The sequence below is a fragment of the Pteropus medius genome, unplaced genomic scaffold (assembly GCF_902729225.1).
Source record: "Pteropus medius unplaced genomic scaffold, Ma_sr-lr_union100, whole genome shotgun sequence".
Classification (NCBI taxonomy): domain Eukaryota; kingdom Metazoa; phylum Chordata; class Mammalia; order Chiroptera; family Pteropodidae; genus Pteropus; species Pteropus medius.
Window position 1 is genome coordinate 1,686,656 of NW_024346771.1, and position 21,264 is coordinate 1,707,919.

At 35.9% G+C, this 21,264-nt stretch overlaps 1 protein-coding gene across 3 annotated transcripts in view; it reads right to left on the minus strand.

Moving 5' to 3' along the window:
* The window catches only part of SLC9A9 (solute carrier family 9 member A9), a 505,685-nt gene that overhangs the window by 461,909 nt on the left and 22,512 nt on the right, over positions 1-21,264 (minus strand). For all 3 annotated transcript variants that reach the window (XM_039876498.1, XM_039876497.1, XM_039876499.1), the window contains 2 exons: positions 5,142-5,219; positions 3,883-3,959 (listed from right to left, as the gene is read on the minus strand). In XM_039876498.1, coding sequence (XP_039732432.1) covers positions 3,883-3,959; positions 5,142-5,219 — 155 coding nt within the window. The remainder of the gene's footprint in view (positions 1-3,882; positions 3,960-5,141; positions 5,220-21,264) is intronic.

Consider the following 21,264-nt stretch of genomic DNA (forward strand, 5'->3'; position numbering starts at 1 on the left):
AAGAAATAGTCTCCAAAGATGGAGAAGATGAATAAAGAAATATTTTAAATACTTTTATTTAAAAACAGAGATGTCTTTAAGATATTTTTTAAGTGATAAAATAGGAGACAGGACTAGAAAAGTTTGTTGAATTCTTTAAAAACAGTTAATCCTTAATTTTTTAAAGGTTTCTCTGATTTTATTTCCAGAAGGATGTTGTTAAATTTTCCCATGTAACATGAAAGATTGTTTATATCTAATTTCTGAAATGACGTGGTTAATAAAAATTAAGAACTCTTTTATTTAAATGGAACCAATGACCTCAATTTCTATAACACATTTGAGTCTAGCTCTAAAATCAACCTGAAGTTTGACTAGCTACAGTGTTTACCTATAGAAGACTATGGACTACTAGCTGAATTTTTATTCATGACCTACAATCACTCCTTATGGCCTTTACATTCTCATAAATTTCTGATTCTGGGTTTCATGGCTGTCAGCTGACTCTCCGGCATTTCAGTTCCCAAATTCTTTTACACCACTCCGTGAAGCTTACTTTCCAACTTAGAACCTTACACAGTGTTCACCACATTCACTTGATGGCATCCCTCTCCATTAAATAACTACCCAGAATCCACCTCCTCTATGATATTTTTCTCAGAGTCCTATCTACCTGACTCTCCCGAATCCCTCCTCCTGTCTATTTCATGCAAGTATGGGTATATCTGCATAAACCCAGGCATCTTTTCTTCTTACTAAAACTGTGAATTCCTTCTGGATGGAATTAAAAAAAAACACCTCTCATTTCTGTGAGAACTCTTATAGGGTTAATGAAACATGTGGCATGTTAGTAAATATTGGCTAATTTATACAATTTTATTTTTTAGTTTATTACATTTTGTTTTTAGTGCCAATAATAAACAGAAATAAAACACATTTTTGACATTAAGAATTTTGACTCTGGAGCCAAACTATTTAGTTACTCATATGAGCTCCATTACTTAACATTATGTTATTCTCTCTAAACCTCAGCTATCTTAACCGTTAAATGAGGGTAATAATAGTATCCACCTAATAGAATTATGTTGAGGAATTAAATAAATTAATCCATGTAAAGTACTTTTTAAAAAGGCAGAGTACATATAAAGCACTCCATAAATATTTGTTGTGCTATTCTTATTACCATTAACTTATCAGAAAACATAACTGGTCATTTCCTAAGTTATGAGTGACTCATACAAACAGGAGTCACTCAAAGTGTCGGTTTGGCCTGAATTCAAGTTTATCCCTTTCCTTTAGAAGTTCTGAAATCGTATCTGGAGATCAACACCATATAAATAAATTCTTGCTTCTCATCATACAGTACCCAAAACAATTACATTTGCTAGTATTTTTTCCCTTCTTTTTCTAGAGGGTAAGCATGAAGTCATTCATCATCTTCTTGGGTGAATCTAATGGATACATCATTTCCTATCCCGCTTGACCTCACCTGTGTTAGAACTGTCCACCATTCCTCTGCTTCTTCCTTTGGCATCCAGATACATGCCTTGAAGGTTTTCTTCACCTTTCTTGGGCCCAATACTTCTTGGTCTTTTGTGGTCACCTATTCCCTTTCTTCAGATAGAGCTGTTGCCCAGGTACTTTCCCATCTCAGTTTATACACTTGCCCTCAATGACCCCATTTCCTCTTAAGATTCCTCTTAAGAGGACGCCACATCCACTTTTACTGCTACTGCCTGAGGCAGGGCCCTCATCACTTCTAACCTGCCTCTTAAATGGTCTGGCTGCCATCTATCAGCCACTTTAAAATTTCTCCTTCATACAGCCACTAGAATGACCTTCCTAAAACACGAATCTGACCTTATGACCCCAAGCTAAAGTTCACTAATGATTTCCCTTACCTTGTTAGATAAGTTCCTACCAAAATCTTTGAACTATCAATCTCTTCTGTACTTTAATGATGTACATTAAGAAGGCACCAAAAACATTTTTGGTGTTCAGATTAAGCTCAGTTCAAAGAACATGGTTCTAAAAGTTACTCGAATCACTTACTATTATAAATTATTGATTATATCCTTAAAATCAATTGGAAGAGGTTCTCAACTCTAGTAAATGAATATCATCCGATCTCTCTAACTGAAAAATTTTATAACAATTCAATTATATATCAGACACAGACACATACATATTATACATTGTCATACTTAAAAAAAGATTTATAGATTTTTCATGATAGTGAAAGCATATTATATAAATGCATACATTTAAATATACTTAATGTCAGTTATATAAAGGAAACAGAGTAATAACGAAAACTTATTATTCCATAATTTGATAAAAGCATTGTCCACAACTTTAGAATTTGGAACCACTATAAATTTCTTATCCCTATATTACATAGAACTGCTAAAGATCAATCTTTTGCTATAAACCAGTGAACATTTGTTGAGTCTACACATCTCAGAGACTTCTGTTGATATGAAGGAACAATGTATTGGGATGTATAAGAATTCAGGAGAAATGAGAAGAAGAAAGGATGGCAAGACCTGCTGGGTTAGGAGTGTAAGTTCTGAATTCTGTCCTGACCATGGCCCTACAATCTGACAGAGATCGAGATGGTTAATTAGCTTCTCAAGATGTTACTTTCTTCATCTTCAGAACGAGAGACTTTAATAACACAGAGCTCTAAGGCCCTAGCCAGCTTTAAAGTTTGACTATTTCGCTATAGCATACCCATAGAACAGGAAAGCCCTCCCCTAAACATGCTAAGTTGAAGATCCAAACCACTGTGTCTCTCAGTCACAAACAGCGTAAAGGCCTCGTAGGTGTCTAGACTTGATGAGGTTCTCCAATATACATTCCTATGAACCTCTCCCTTCAGGTGCTAAAATCTTTAGCTTCTCACTGCTTTAACCATGCTGGACATTTTCATATAATGTAGCCTTAGTTATAGGCTTGAATCAATAAAAAATTAACACACCTTCTCACCTCCTGCTTTCAGATACAAGTAAGTGATACCTCCTTAGCCTTCCAGTGACACAGACTAACACTTCATAAGGGAAGGGCTGGATGAATGACTAGTATATTTTCAACTTTAGTTCCTGTGTTAAGGATATAACAGTTGTATACAGTAAAATTCAAAGATAGAGTTGGCTGTGTCAGACAATGTAGGACATCCACACCATCACAGTCATAGCTTTTGGATATGTTTTCTGCAGTGAAGATTTAATATATCAGATAGGTTTATAAGTTAATTGGATTAGCTTTACCATTTTGTACCACATTTGCTTTATGATGAGCTGCAAGCCAGAGTCTATATAGTTAGACTTGGAGTTTAGCAGCATAACCAATAAACTATAATGAGAAACAAACAAGTCTGCATTCTATAGTATATCAATCGAAAAGCCATCCCAGCTTTAAACAACTCTGCTGATATTTGGAGATGTCTTTCTCAGACTGCTCTCTCGTAAACTTTCCCTTAGAAATAAAACCTCTGACATATAGTTACTGCTGTACGCCTGTCAAATACAGGGAAGATCCTGTAAAGAAGTTAAAGAATGCAGAATGCTTCTCTGCATTATTTAATCCTCCTCCCCTCAAAAAAGAATGCAGAGTGTTTTACATAACTCAAGCCAAGTTATCCACATTGCCTAAGTCAGCAGTCCAAAATTCACAGAGACAATCCAGCAATCAAATTCCAGTTTGCTTTGATTTGAAACTTTGTGTTTGTCAGAAGACTTCAAAGCCTTGGAATTAAGTCATAAAAATGTGTAAAAATGTGAAAAATAAANAAAAAAAAATAGACAATTCGCCCACTCATTGTTAGGAAGTGTGAGATTCTTCTCAGATTTCACACTGGCCTCACAGCCTCCTGGAACTTGAGCTCCTCCAAATGTCACTTACCCTATGACGATACAGGAGATGGCAGTTCCCAAGAAAGCATATGTTAAAATAGATCCTAAGTTTTGAAAAAAGTGTCTCTGGAGAGAAAAAAAATATAATAATATATTAGCATTTTTCTTAGTGTAACAGAAAATACAAATACATTTATGCCCCCCTCCCTTCCCTCAGTGTTTAGGCAAATTTTGTTTTTGGAGCCCCAGTTCCTGGTTTTACTGTACAAATGAAACATAACTGATCTACACTGCAAAAGACAGAGGTTTCTCAAAGAAACAGGGGCAAAAAAAACACATCTGGAAGGTGACGAAGTAGAATTGAGAGAAACAACCACCATATCCAGCTGACCTAAGAAAGGAAGGGACTGGGACAATGCCCATGCAAGACTTTGGAAAGAGAGTTTTCAAGAAGCTTTGTTGTCCCTGAACTCTTTAGTATTTTAAAAATACTATTCTAAAAGATTTAAATTGTCTTTCGACTTTTATTATTGGATCTCTAAATTACTTCTTCTGAATGCAATGGAACAAAACCTTAATCATCTACAACAATTTATTTTAAAAAACCAACAACAAAATTATACCTAGTATTGAGGCTGAGGATGAGGAAGAATAACCTGACTAAATGTAGCCTTCTAACTCTTTTAAATGCTTGCTTAGGAAAACTCCCTTCCAGTGGGATCTGAGTAGCCAGACTGACAGCAAGAGGGAGCTTGGAGTACACAAGAAAATCAGGTCAGTATGGAACAAACAGCCTGGCTGCTGAAACTGACAGGCCCAAAAGGGGAGTCCAGGAATCCTGAGGTGTAATGTAGGCAGCAGAAAAAGCAGCCTCAAAACTCATAGAGACCAGACTCACTCTGCAACACAGGGGATATTAGCACTTGCACTATTATGTGAATTACTAATCTGCAAAATGTGCACATTCAGGCTGTATTTAAGTAATGTCAGGCAAGTGCATTGAAACTGTAAACCTGAACTTTCTAAATGCATTTTGATAATACATTTTGTTCAACCCTACATACCCAAAACATGACAATTTCTACATGAAATCAATATAAAATATACTGAGATATTTTACATTCTTTCTTAATACTAAGTCTGAGAAATCTGGTGTGTACTTTATATGTAAAGCACACCTTCATTCAGACTAGCCTTATTTCAAGGGCTTAATAGCTGCATGTGTTTAACAGCCAGTGTATTAGACAGAGAAAGTTTAGACTAATTCCAAGCATGTCAGATTTGAAAAGAAGAAAACTGTGTATTTACCTTCTTTAGGCTATATCCTGCATGAAATATAATTGGTGGCAGCAGAACATTGAAGAAGATTTCTGGATCAAACGTCATCTGCCAGAAAAAGACAAAAGTTCAGTTAGGAAAATGATCCTTTGGGCCACTAAAACTGTGTTTTAAAAATACACTTAATGTCGCCGTTGCTAAGGTTGTATGAGGCATATTAACATTAGTAGAGATGAAAATAAAAGAAAATGCAAACTTAGAAATTCATAAGTGTAATAAACTGTAAAGTCATACTTTTAATGTAAAACCTATATTCCATTTTATAGCTAATAGCAACAACCAAAAAAAAAATAAAAATAAAAATAAAGAACCTCAATGAAACTTTTCTAAGCGAAGTAAACTTTTTTCTTTTCTTTTGATTAATTTTTCATTCCTCATATTTTAAATGTTTATTTTATTTTAGTGTTTCCGGTCAAAGAAATTGGTATTGCTCAAACATTTTAGCTTCTGACAAGGATTTATTTAAACTTTTTCAAAATAAAACATTTTTAGAAATGCAGTCTTAGTTTTTCCTACTGTATCCTATTCCAAAGTTTAAAATATTTTTTAGACTCTGTGGAAAAACTCATTTTAAAAAGTGAAAATTGATTATCTAGTATTTGTTTATTGGCTCTTATTTCAAAGTTAAAATAAAATTGGCCAAAAAAAATTACTTATTATAATGAAATGAGATGTAGAAATTCTTGAATCCAATCTCTGCTATTAGCTGAGTAGCCTGAAAATAAAAACATTTAAGCTTTAAAACTCTCTCTTCTCACACACACACACACACACACACACACACACACACACACACACACACACACACACTGCCATTCATTATTTATTATATCTCCACTGAGCTCTTTTTACCATCATAGTATTCATCAAAATTTTTCAGAGGCTTATACTTCACAAATATAATTTCTAATGTTCTCCCCCTTTTATGCCTGAATTCTTATTCATCTCTGAGGCTAGATCTCTGAAATTGCTTTGATTTCTCAGTCAAAACTGACCATTCTGTTCTCTCAGCATTTTGGACCCTCCTTTCTAGCATATGTGCTTCTTAACATACTTTATACGATTATTGGTTTGTGTTTGACTATTTCCCCCATTAAGTGGGAAATTATCAAGGATCACAGTGATGACTTAGTCACTTCTGTATTGCTTCTGTCTCTCCCATTGCTAGCCCATTGCTCAATATATATACTTGCTAAATTGAAAAAAAAATTTTTTGAGAGTCATATCTACTAAGTTGGAATAAATTATATATACCCATAATATGCTTACACATCCTAAGTAAAAATTAGGAAAAACCTCTTTGACTCTATTTTCTACTTTGGGCCAAACTGAATGTTGCCAGATTCCCTCATCTTCATTTCCCATACTCACCCCTCATCTTGACTCCCTTAATAGCTGGGGAGGGATAGGTAGGGGAAGTCAGAGTCACCTAACTCAGCTGGGTCCCCTTTCACGAACCTGGTTATTCATTCATTGATGCTACAACCTCTTGTACCAGTGAGCATTCGGGTAGATAGATCAACTAAGGCCCATCCATAGCTCTCTGTGACTCAATTTCTTCATCTTTAAAATGAGTATATGAATTGTTATACCTAATTCTGAGGTGGTTATAAAAATTAAATGAATTAATATTTGTAAAGCCTTTGCAGCACTGACATCTAGTAATCATTTTTAAGTATTTATTACTGAAGAAAATAAAATAATGAATAAATATTTTTAAGTTATACTATTTGAAGAAACTGTCCTGTTATCAGAAACTCTTAAAGGTTGTAAATGTAAAATTTGGACAAAGATCTTACTTTTCCTTCTAAGTTTATTCTTTTTTTTCTAAGATAGTCTGAAACACAATTGTTGATTTATCTTTATGAGGCGTTTTTGAGAGTATATCAATTGCATATTTGAAAAATTTTAACAAAGAGATGTATTTCTGAGTGCTGGAGGGATGAAGCAACGCAGCTGTGATCATCTGGAAGACAGAATTACAGTAGCACAACATAACATCTTGGACAGAAATTCCCTTGCCTCAGCAGTTTTTCTGTAAAATTCAGGTTAATCACTCAACCAGAACATTTCAATAATCAGAATGCCCCATTCCTTGTATGCGGGTTAACTAATGTGCTATTGAATTGTATTTTCTGGAGCAGCCAGAAGAAACTGGCAGGCTGAGAATGGCATGCAGCATATGAGAATTTATTTGTATATACAAAACAGATTTGTGTTGCTTTCAGACTTGCTCTAAGCTTAGGAACTGCTAAATCAGAGTTCTGGGAGTAACTCCAAATCTAGACAATTTCTCAGAAATGGTTAGATCTGCCACTGTACTAACCTCCAGATGGTGATCCCACATGCCATTTTCCTCAGACTTTGTGTTCAAACCATGGCCTTGGCGATGAGACTGTTTTTAAGCCCAAAGGCAATTAAAATCTTTCATTACAGTATGAGGAGGAAATATTTAAGACAGAAGCAAATGAGAAGAGCAGAAAGGTAAAAATATTTCAACTAAAGACACTAGTCTTTTAAGATATAAATCTTATAGACCAGCACTGTCCAATAGAGCTTTCTGTGATGATGAAAATGTTCTATAACTGTATCGTTCAATATAGCAGGCACTAGCCACATGAGATATTGAACAATTAAAATGGTAAGCTAGTGCAACTGAGAAAGTAATTTTTTTTCTTTTCATATCTGTGGCTAGCTGCTATTAGGTAGCACATTTGCAGACAGTTACTGGAATTTAAAAATTCATACTGTTCAGTTTTTAGATGGTCCATCATCCTATACAAGGTATTGTTAATTTGGAGCAACCGACTTGAGATTCTGAGATGAAAGAATTATAGATGTTTCATAAAAGCAGTAAGATATTTCAATATTGGTATTTTAATTTTAAAGTAGTTGATAATATGGGGGACACAAAAATATCAATATGTTTACCCTGGTGCAGTAGTTTTACTTATGATATCAGATATGCACCAATATTAGGCTAAGAATACCCCAGGCATGTTCACAGAGGTAATCAACTTGAAAATGCCCAAGCATAGAAAGGAAATGTATAAAGTTTAATTCCCAAGTTTATCAGAAGATTATAGATACAAAATTCTGTTTTGGCTTGAGTATTAAGGCATCTGGCAACTCAATATGACTTATCTGGGAAGAAATATCAGTGTTCTACTCAACTACTAAATAAATAAGCACTAATATAACCATCTTAATGGGAAACTGTGATTCCTAGGGCATATTACTTCCAAAAGGGCCTTTTAAAGAACACTGTTTCGTCAACTCTGGCAACATTCCTGAGTGGTAGCTGGCAAATATAATTATCCCCATTTTCCAAAGACAAGAGAAGAAATGAATGACATGCCAGTGTCAATCAATGTGACACGGATATGGCTGGGAATTGGATGTATATGCATAGGCAAACCAAATGTGTGTATGCTGAGGGAACATCAAGCTAACATAACTTGTTAAAGCAAGATTTAAGAGTGTTTAAGAGAAGTTGAGACTCAGAAGTAGACTTTCTTTATTTTGACAATTACCAGTTCCTTTGGAAAAGTAAAAGTGTTTAAGACAATAATGTGTTCAATCATATTCGAAGCTTTGTTAAACACTTAACAAGCCTCCTCTTAGGTGCAAAGTACTTAAAGATACGTGATAGGTAGAGTGAATCCATGAAGGTCATGGTCAAAGAAAGAAAAGACACCGCTATTTCAGTACAAGTCAGGGGACTAAGCTATATTTCAGAGTTCTCTAGGACAGTGACAGCAACCTGGACTTGTCGACCATACAGAGAAGCTTCATGTTAAAACAGTAAATGAACTGGATTTTGAAGGATGAATAGCAGCCTATCCATGGGGCATCAACATACAGAACCTTGCTCCTTTGTCTGCCCTGGGGACAGTGGGCCAGAGTTCACTAAGCCGCAGAGGAAACTAGGAGTTTCCTGGAGTTTCAGTTCTACTTTATAGAAAGTAATTTGAAGTATTTTGAGTATTAAAATAAATGCAGCTGTATTAAAAAATGAAATTCAAAATCTGTATTTATTTTTAATATAAATAGGACACTTCAAAGAAACCTAGGCTCCCTCAGGGCAGGCAGCTTTGAGATGCACATAGACACAGCTTAAGGATATGCATTTCCTTTCCTCTGTCCTAAGTTATTCTTTGATGTGAGAAGCACTGAAGAAGGAGAAAGAAAAAGTAGATTCAGAACATCTGATGAAAACATGGAAGATACTAATCAGAAGATTTTGGTCTATATATTTAACCTCTCTAAACCTCAGTTTCCTCATTTGCAATATGAGCATGCAAAGGCCTACATCCTAGAGTTACTTTGGTAAATTAAATGTAATAACAGATGCAAAAGATTCTGCTTGGTACCCAGCTATGACTATTTCTCAAGAAGTATTGGCTGTACTTGAAGCTAAGTGAAAGAAACCGTTGAAGCAAAGGATTGAGTACAGGAGGTAGAAGGCACACTTGGGAGACAGAAATAGATACATAGGGATCCTGAGGAATAAAAAAGGAGGTATAAGGCCTGGCATGTGAATATTACCCAGACTATGAACCTTTTTCTGACCCAGTGGAGATGGATTTAAACTATATTCATTCAAACATGGAGAAAAGTAGAGCTATTTTACACAAGCAGATTAAACAATAAAATGGCTTTGGGGAGTATAAATCTGCATAACCTTTTATTAATCTAATTTAGCAATAGGTATGAAAATGTTAAATGTGTATACCATTTGATTCAGCAACAGCTCCTCTGAGAATTTGTCCTGCAAATATGCTTGTACATGTGTGAAATGACATAAGGGCATGATCATTCACTGAAGATGAAAGAATGGTAAAAAAGAAGAAGGCATTCAGGATGATAGAACCATGAACTGGTTAAATAAATTATGGGATAACATGTAAATTACTATGCAATACTATGTAACTGTTAGAAAGGCTGAGGAAACTGTTTATGAATTAATATGGTTGCTCACTAAAATTTGTTATCAAGTCAGAAAAACAAGGTGTAGAACAGCAAGTCTGGCACGTATAACAAAAATTGCTATGGGCTCACCATACCCATTTCTCTCTTGTTCTGACTAGACACCTAGACTACATTTCTTTGTGGTCATGTGGGGCCATATGGCAGTGGTCTGGTCAATAGAATGTGGATAGAAGTAATGCAAATAATTTCCAAACCTACTGCCTAAAACTCCCCTAGATCTTCAGTGTTCCCTGTCTTCCTGTCTTCACTGGTTCATGGAGAGGCGTTTGGCAGAGGTGCCAAATCCCTAGGGACAGGTAGAGTCACCAGATTAAAAAATATTAAGGTAATTAATGGCTCCTACAGAAGACCATAATGCTCCCCTCACTGGCCCAAAGGCCATAATGGATTGCGACATGAGCAAGAAGTAACTTTATTGTGTTATGACATTGAGATTTGGGAGTCATTTGTTAAAACGTTTGGCCTATTCCATGATTTGTATAAAAACAGGAGAGTATAAAATTTACAACTGAATATATATTATTGGTTGCCTCCTGGGAGGATAAAGAGAACTTGATGGCAGAAAGGGGTTTGGGGATTGGAGAAAGGATTTTCTGTGTGTACTTAGTGAGGGGATGGCTTACTTTGCCTTGGCAAAATATCTATACTTACAGCGATGACCACTGCTTAGAGCAGTTCATCCCAGCATTTTTGTCATTATAATACACACAGAAACTAATTATATGAGTAAATGGGGCAAACTTTGGGGAAATTAGGGTCCTGATGAGACTACTCAGAGCTGAAAAGATGAGACTAGGGTTCTGACCATCCTGGGCTGAGAATGAAGGGATCAATACCTTGTGGTACACCTGTAACCCATCAACACACCAGCTAGGGAGTGCTGTGCAGGATTTAACATGCCTGGCCTTGGTCCCACCTCACACACACCTCCGCAGGAACACAGAGTAACTAGTCTCATCAGTGAGTTGGAGGAAAGGAATTGAGTGTGAGCAGCTCAGCCTCCTCTCTCTCTGTGTTGGAATCAGCCTACTTGCTCAAAGTGGATGCCCCAGGCTCCTCTGATTCCTAAGCTTTTACAAGAGCAGAGCCCAGCAGGAAGACTCTGTGGCTGAATGAGTAAGTCGTTCTACTTCTGGAGTAGAAGATGAGTAAGCCAGCTCACAGACCAAGCCTACTTATTTTATCTAGCTTTTGATCTTCATCTTTCTCACTCCTACACTATGTCTCATCTAGTTACAAAATCAGGTGAGCAAAAGAGATGATATTGAATGACTCCTTCAAGATTCCAACATGCCCTTTTGTAACTTTTGAATCTTGAGAACCATAAATGTATTGTCTATTCAAAAATATAAATTAAAGGTATTTTCTTTTTTTTAAAAAAGATGATGCCTTAGGTAGATTAGTTTGGAGGGGGCTCAAGATTGGCCTGGATGAAGGGAAACCACTGTCAGGCTGCAGTTACCAAAATGAGCACACAGTAAGGGCAATGTGAATGAAGGTAGCTGTAACAGAATGGAAGGACAAGAACAAACCCGGAAGACATCCATTCATTCAACACGTATGTACTTAGAATAAGCCAGTCATATGGCAAAGAAGATTAGCAGGGCTTGTAGCTGAGACAGAGAGACAAAAATGAAAAAACCAGAAGGAACCTATGTTTTTGCTCATACATGAGTGACAGAGTGAATATGATTAGGGAGGAACTGACTTGACAGAGGCAATAGGGATCAGAAAAGTTGATTTCTTAGGACTGCATTTGGGACATACTTTTTCCCAATACTTTATTATTTCTCTGAAGTTCAATAAATTAAAAGAGAGGGAGAAGCAAGAATAAAAAAAAAAAATGAGCCTGTGTTTTTGGACCTGGCTGACTGAGGGAAGGACTGAGGAGTAGCTAACTCTACCTACCTAACTCTAATGTCAATGACTGAAAGAACCCAGGAGAAATCCTCTGGATTTCATAATAATGAAGTGGTTGTAGATCCTCTTAATTTATTTCAACCAAAAAGTAGATATTGAGGGTTAAGGAAAAATATGAGTGATGAGAATGTGGAAACTGTGGGCTCTGGGACCCTCATTTGGAAGTTTGAGTTGCAGTCTCTGTCAGGAACCTGATAAATGGCCCTTGGATGAAATGGAGGAATGAAGGAGAAGGGAAACAAAAGGATGAAGGCCACAGAGAAGAAAGCAGGAGAGCAGGTGAGGACATAGAATGGTGAGGGTATAAGTTTAGGGAGGTAAGGAAGTGATCCAAGCAGCAAAAAAAGTAATGAATTAATGTTTTTTAAAAATGAAGAGAAATCCTACTATCAACATTCAAATATGTGGAATGGCCACATCAGGAAATGGCTATTCACAGTAAAAATTCTTCAGTTCCTCCAGATGTTTCCTACAGAGCCCTTGTGTGTGGCAGGCACTCATCTGAGAAATAAGCTTTATCTCATGTAGGTTGATATTTAAGAAATATATAGTGCCATAATTGCACAGACTGTCAGAGGGAGAAGATGCCTTAGAGGTCACCCATCTACGGTTTTGCAAACTGATATCTGCCAGTCTCCAGCCTCTGTGGAGGGTGGTGGTGGTGAAAGGAAATGGGAATGACTGCACTGGCACCCATCCCGGATCTGCCCTCCAGTTTCTGCCTAAGCAGTTTTGATTTCACCTGTTTCACATACTGTGCAGGGTTTTCAAATTTTCTTCGAATGAAGGTTTCTGTGCCAAAAACTGTTTACAACTCTGAGCTCATATTGTCCCCCAGAAATTTCAAGAGGCATATGAAAAGTCGCTGGGGCTCTCAGAGGCACCACTGAATTTAGAAATCCTAAACCAGAGCTGTTTCTCTTTTATTATATTTATATTCTTAATTTTGTTTCTAACAAGTTTTAAATGATGTATCAGAGATCTCCACCGCTCTCCAGAAGTAAGCAATAGCCTGAAATTATAGTGTTCTTTCTTTCCATGGTTATATTCTTGTACTTCATATACATGCATCCATAGCAATAATTAGTACTATTTGTCTACTTTTAAATTTTATGGAATTTTAACAATTATTCTTTTGTATCCTTCTTTTTACATTCAACATTGTAAGATTTATCTATATTAATACATGTGGACTTTCTCCATTCACTTAAACTGCTGTATAGTTTTCTATTAGCTGAATATATCATTACTGTTTTTTCCCCTTCTTTAACAAGAGAAGTAGTGCAGTTAGGTTATTTCTAACTTTTTGCAATTATTAAAAATAATGCAGAGGATATTATGCTAAAATCTTTGCATACATGTGAAAGTTTCTCTAGAAGTAGAAAACACATAGAAGTAGAACTGCTGGATGTTAAAGTATATGAATCTTCAACTTTAGTAAGGTATTGCCAAGTTACTTTAAAGTGGTTACATCAATTTACACATCCACGGGGAAGTATAAGAACATTTTCCCACATTCTAGCCAACACTTAAAATTGACAATTGACAAGTTTCTAATTTTTGCCAGTCAGATAAGTATAAGCTGATATCACATTAATGTTTACCTTGCATTTGCTATTACTAATTAAGTGAGCTTATTTTTCTGTTTTTTGGCTGTTAGTGACTTTTTAGATCATGTCTTTTACCCAGTATAACTTTTTCTTGTTGATTAATTCTTCATAAGATATGGTTTTGGTTATTTACATTTCAAATATATTCTATTTTCTCACCTCTTAAATTTTTTAACTTTGTCTTTTAACTTTGTTAATGGTGCCTTTTCCATGAAAAAGCTTTGTTTTTCATTTTAATGTATTTATTCTATTTTAACCTTATGATTACCTTATAATTTATTCTATTTTTATCTTATGATTTCAGCTTTTGCAACATCTTTAAAAAATCTTTCCTTATCCTGATATCATAAATATATTTTCTCCTAAAGTTTTATAATTGACTGTTTACAGTTAAATTTTTAATCCATCGCAAGTTTGTTATGTGATGTGAAATAGGAATCTATTTTTTTTATTCCACATGGATAGCCAATTGTTCCAATTATCTAGCATTTTTCAAAGATTCATAAAACATTTAGTTAGAGAATATTTGATATCTATTATCCAATAGCTAAGCTATTTAATAATTCAAAATATAGGAAAAGCTTTATACAGGTAGGTTTTTACTAAAATGTTATTCACTAGTGTAAACTAGTAAAAATGAAGAAACAACTCAAAAAAAAAATCAAGCACATTTATACCTACCACTCTGCATTTTTAAAAGCCTGAGGAAAGGTTTAAGGTATAATAACACATTAATAAAGCAAATTACAAAGTTTTAGAGACTTAAAATACATAGAAAAATGTATGTATAAAGACTGGATAGAAATTTAGCAAAATTTACAGTGGTTATGTAATGTTACAAGATTATTTGAATTCTTCCTTAAAAAAACAGCAACCTTCCTGTCCTCAAATGAACATCTTATAAAGTATCTTATAGACAGTTATACCACAAATGTAATAAAATTACTAATAAAAACCACATATATTTTTAAAATTACAAAGAATGATGAACATCTGAAATAGAATAGAACCTTTTAAAAATCAAAAAATAATATTTAAGGAAAAGTTAAGAATTAAGGGCCCCTATTTGTTATGATTTTTCAGTTTGATAAAATATCTGAATGGGCCTGATGCATAATGAGCCTGATGAGCAATAAATGTTTGTTAAATGGTTAACCTATGCCATATCCAAATTTATTAAGTTATTTTCATTATATTCTCAAATTATTGGAAGGCTGAGAATAGCCCCTCTCAACTAGAATATTTAGTATTATGAATGTTAATGGTTAAAAACAGTGTATCACTAAAATATATACATTTAGCATTTAAGTTTGTAGAAGCAGAACTAAATTACAGAGAAACAGAGAAAGGAGAACACTACAGATAAAAATTTAATAATCATAACTAATCACTAAGAAATTGTGAAAATATTATTATAACACAAAACTATAATTATTTTTCAAGTAATTAAAATTTCAAAAGTTAGAAATACATTATTGTGAACATTATACATGCAAAAATGATTATATTTGTCATTTTTGATTGGAGGTAGTATTTACAACTCCAGGCAAAATTAAGTGGAAAGTTGAGAACAAAACATTTACATAATTCTAAATATTTAATTTAGCAGTAGGAGGTATGAAAAGAACATTGAATTCAGTCAGAAGACCTGGTCCTAAGACCAGTTCTGCTACAGATCAATCATGACCAAGTCGCATAAGCTTACAGAGCCTCAGTTTTCTACTCTGAGACATGGAATGATATCTGTTCACCTCATGGAATAATGGTGAGATTGAAATGGACAATGTGATAGGGAACGCCTTTGTAAATAACAAACTGCCTTGGAAAAGGAAATGCACAGTCATAACTTAGTCAGAGCTGAAGTTCAGCTCTGTCTTCCTCACTTGTAGACTGGTACACCTGTCAATCATAATAATTAAGAATACAAATAATAACTAACATTCTCATAGTCTGTTATGGTTTTAAAAGTGGCTCCATACATAGTCTCTTTTTTTTTCTTCACAACAATCCTTTGAGGTAAGTATTGTGACTATCCTATTTTTACAAAGCTAGAACAAAGAAAGGTTCATATAGTTAAGTGATTTGTCCAAAGTCGCATACCTTGTAAGTAGCAAAACTTAGACTCAAACCCTGGCTTCTAATTGTGAGTCCATTGTTTCGTTGGTAACAATCATGATAGAACTGACAGTTAATATATTTTGAGTACTTACTATGAGCCAGGCACTATTTTAAGTGCTTTACATGTGTTTTCTCATTTTCAATTCACAATGACCCTACAAAGTAGTTAGGAACATCCCATTTTACAAACGGGGAAATTAAAGCATAGGGAAATTAATTATCTCATCCAACATCACATAGCTGATAAATGGCATTTCAACCAAGTAATATGGTTCCAAGGGCTGCCCTTTTAACTACATTATTCAATCTTCCATCTACCTGTGGGTTCAGGTCATCCACTTCACAGCTGGATGTGTCCTCATTAGCTGTAAATACATAAAGTGGGCTCCAGCTCTGTTCTCTTGTATAAAAAAAACACCAGTGTCCTGGACTGGATGCCCACTGCTGTCAGACATGCAGGAGGGCCCAGGGTCTGGAAAACCTAGGTTTCCCAGATCACTGCCACAGCACCTAGTCACTGATGACCAGAAAGTCTCCTGTGTTTCTGTGTGAGATTCTTGACGGATGAACTTATCTCTGTTGCCTTTGTGACTCTTTGCTGAGGTAACTATACATCCTGATTTTGAAGCAGGGCCCAATTGGGACCTCTATAGTAGAGGCCTCAGAGCGTCCCCAGCTTCTCTTTTCCTTGCCTATGGCTTAACAATAGATTGTTCCCAGTGGCTTGACCCAGAGCTTGGAACATCCCCTGCCATAGAAAGTTGCCCTGAAACTTATGATTAAGGTCTTTATGCTTACTGATTACAATCCTTCTGATCTAACATTCTTTCCAGACTACTCCCATCTTTGTTCCTGGGTTGCTGACAGCTCTGGAGGACCACATTGCTGGAAGAACAACTCTATGAATCATGACAGTCCCCTCCCCACCTCCCCCTGACCCCGTCCCCCGAATCATCATGTAGCTCCTGGAATAATGCCCAGATTTTCCTTTACATACCCTAAGTTGGACTGAGAAGGCAAGGCAGTTTTTAAAGGTGATAACCTGCTGCCTTCTCAGATCACCAGTGCTCTGACAATAAACGTTTATTCTAAATATTTCAAACGTTTATTCTAAATATTTCAAATTGTCTGTGTCAGTCTATTGCCTGAGCGGTGCAGGCAGCTCTGGACTCGGTTGCCCTCTGGTTTCAACTTGACCAGAACAGTTTCAGGAAATGTCTGTTGTCCTGGCCTAATTATTCATCAGGCCTCTCTTCACTCTCAAGAGTCCCAATTTGAAACACAAATGATATGGTTTCCTACTTCTGACCCTAGATTCTCAGACTCCTGGTCTTTAACTGACTACATATAACTTGGTGTGGCTGCTGGTGACTTGTGGGTCTGCCCTTCATTGTGTGAGGGGAAGAGAAAATAACAGGTGGGTGTGAGAAGGGCCTGGTCTCCCATAACACCAAGAGTATTCATTCTTCAGTACCCAGGTAAGAATTGCAAAAGGCATCCAACACAATTGAAAGCCTGTGCATCAGAAGTGAATTTCCCCCACCTCCCTCAATCTGGAATTGATTTTAATCTTGGCCAACAAATTTTAAAGACAAAAGAAACTGCTTTCTAGCACTCAGAATATACAGAACCATAGAAAGCAGTTTCTTTTTGCCTTACGATTTGTCTGAGTTTACATTATCTTTTGGGCTTTAGCTTTGAAGTGTACATGTAGCTTCCCTATCACAAGACCTTACCAGGAAGCAACCGGCCTAGGGGAGCTGGATAGGGGAGGGCTAAGTCAGCAAGGACCACAGTCACAGCAGGCAGGCTTGAGGGGATTTGGGAGTAGAGGGGAGGTGCTGAAATCAGCAAAAGGTAGATGCTAAACAGCCTAATTTAAAATTAAAATGATGTGTTTTTCAAATGGCGCATTCACCTTGAAAATGATGCATTAAAAAACACCACCAAACTTCCTTTATTATGCCCATCTCAAACTTCTTCCCAAGAAGAAAATTTATGCCTGTCAAGGGCAGGTATTAAGGAAGAAGAGTAATATTTATAGCATGCCTAACACTAATCATAACTTTTTTCTCACTTATTTTGAAAAGCAATCTTCTAAAGTGGGTATCATTAACTCTCGTTTTATAAATAAAGAAAAATATGAGAAGTTATTGTGTCTGAGGTCTCAGTATTAGAAGTGACAGAGGTAGGATTCAGCTACAAGTTTAGTTTCAAAACTACGATGGACTGAATATTCGTGTTGCCTCAAAATTCGTATATTGAAATCCAACTCCAAAGGTGTTGGAATTAGGAGGCAGGGCCTTTAGAAAATGATTAGGTCAGGAGGATAGAGCCCTCATGAATGGGATTACTGCTCTTATAAAAGAAACTCTGCTGAGAGAGCTCTCTCATTCTTTCCACCATGAAAGGAGATAGCAGGAAGGCAGCCATGTATGTATGATCCAGGAAGCTTGCTCTCATGAGACACCAAATTGCTGGTACCTTGATCTTAAACTTTCCGGCCTCAAGAACTGTGAGAAATAAACATTTGTTTTTTAAGTCACCCAGGCTCCGGTATTTTTGTTACAGCTGCCCAAACAGACTAAGTCAAGAACTTTATATACTTCACTATTTCACCTTAGAGGTAGTCAGAGCTTAAGCTAAACATATGAAGCTCTAACTGTGGAATTCTAAGACAATCAGCATGTAGGAAAAGGACTATTTGGTGAGGTAAAAAGTGAGATGTTTGGATATTTCAAATTCTCCTAACAATGCAATTATCTGGGCATATATTTAGTGGTATGCTGGTAATCCATACCTCTGGAGGAAAAAAAAAAGGCCACAAGCTCTGATTTGCAGCACTTGACAATTTCTGTGGTGTAAATACTTTTATCATGACCCACTTCAAGCTTCCAATGGTTTAACAACAGGCTTGCAAAACTCCTGGATATTCGAAAAATAATCAATCTCAAGAGCCAGGACAAGGCCCCTCTAGTACTCCACAGCAACATTTTACTCCACTTAAGTGTTAACTCATCATTTTGGTACTATTCTTGAGCATATAATGTATAGACAGGTTTCCAGCCTATGGAAGGGAGAGAAAACCAGAATATGGCTCCTCCAAAATATACCTTTTAGACATAAGGATTAATTTTAGCTAATTATTTTGAGAAACAGGATACACTAGAGAAGCTCTGAAAATAGACTAGAAGTTATCTTTCTGTAAGGGAAATGTCCATTAAGGAAATCACCATTTTTAAGGCTGTTGATACTAAGAAGAGAAAGATGACTAAATCATAAGAAATTTATCAACGAAGAGGCATAGACTTAAATCTGCATAACAACCTAACTTTTGTTTACTGTACAAATTTTCCTGGTCACCTTCCTAAAACTTGCCATTCCCACACCTTTTATTCTTTATTTTAGCAGAAGATGGTATTACTTCACTGGTTACTCATTCTCTATATTTGTCCTATGTACATATGAAATAAACATGTTAATAAACTTTTGTTTGTTTTTCTCTTGTTAATCCGTCATTACAGAGATCCTAGTCTAGAACCTACACAGATAGAAGAAAATATTTTTCCTCTCTTATGAGAGTCAGTTTGTTGAATACTGGGATTTCCCTTCGATGAAAGCCTTGTTGCCCCTGCTGCTAACAGTGCTGTCAGCTGCATCAGAATTGCCAAGACTTCAAAGAGCTGCCTCCTCATCCAAGGTCACCCCCTTTGCAGAATGGCCCACATCCAAAGACAGAATGATTTGGTATTTTAGAGGTCAGGCCATTTCAGCCCAACTGTGGATGACTCTGAAGAGCCTTCTAACTCCAGAGCATACCAAGGAGTTAGCCTACATCACAGCTTAACTTCTCCCTTGACCCACTCAGGCTTTATTCTTCCATTCATAAGGTGCTGATCTCAAGGGCACTTAACCATCCCGCTGGCTAAACTACAACTCAGAGTCCACTTCTCTGGGAACCCAATGTGCAAAAAGAAAGGTGAAGAATACCTGCATTTGCAGGACATTCCCGCTCCATACACTACCACATGAGGCAGAACTCCAAAAATCAGACAGTATTCAGTTAGTCTTATAATCAGAAATGAATGTGAGAAGAACATCTGAAAGACCTCTAACTCAAGAAAGGCTTAAATGGCAACAGGAGACAAGCCAGTTAAATGCACTGCTTCCTTTTTGTTTCCATGCCTTCTGATTGGTGCACCCCTCCTGTGCTAGCCAATGTAGATCCTACTCCCAGGCTGTATAAGTTACTAATGAGGACATATCTAAATACATTTCCCTATCCAGTCTCTCATTTTGCTAATTTTTCTTCATAGCATTTGTCTCTGCCTGACATTAGATTATGAATGCTTGCGCTGGACTCTCCCTTGTCTATCTCCTCTAAACACTAAGCTCCATGAGAGCAAGGACTTTGTTTTGTTCACCGCTATACTTGCTGCACCAGAACAAATACCTGAAGAATGATGAATGTCTAATAAAAAATACTTGTTGAATGACCAAATGAATGAGGACAATCTATTTTGTTCAAAGACTAAATTAAAATAAAATAGAACTAATTATCATAGAGATACAACCCAAAACCATAATGAAATATCACCTCACACCTGTCAGGATGGCTCATATTGAAAAGACAAGAAATAACAAATGTTGACAAGGATGTGAAGAAAAGTGAACATTTGTGCATTGTTGGTAAAAATGTAAATTGGAGCAGCCACTATGGAAAACAGTATGAGGCTCCTGAAAAAATAACAATAGAACTACCATATGATCCACTTCTAGGCATATAGCCAAAGGAATTAAAATAAGGATCTTGAAGAGATCATTACAGCATTATTTACAATAGCCAAAATATGAAAATTGATAAATGGATAAAGAAAGAAACAAATAAATAAATGGATAAAGCAATAAAAAAATACACAATGAAAATTTATTCAGCCATAAAACAAGAAATTCTGCCCTTTGCAACAGTATAGATGGACATTGAGGACTCTATGTTAAGTAAAATATGATAGAGAAAGACAAATGCTACATGGTCTCATTAATACTGAATCTGAAAAAAAATCATGGAAAGAGAAGAGATTGGTTGTAGAGATGATGGGTGGGGGAAATGGATGAAAAAAGTCAAAAGGTACAAACTTCCAGTTATAAGATAAGTAAATCCCAGGGATGTAATATACAACATGGTGACTACAGTTAATAATACTGTATTGTATATTTGAAAGCTGCTAAAAGAGAAAATCTTGAAAGTTCTCATCACAAGGAAAAAAATCTGTAACTATGCGAGGTGATGGATGTTAACTAAACTTATTGTGGTCATCACAATATATACAAACATAGAATCATTATGTTGTACACCTCAAACTAATATAATCTTTTATGTCATTTATCTCAATAAAACTGAGAAAAATAAAATAAAAAATACCTTTGTAACAAAAGAAAGGCAGGGGGATACT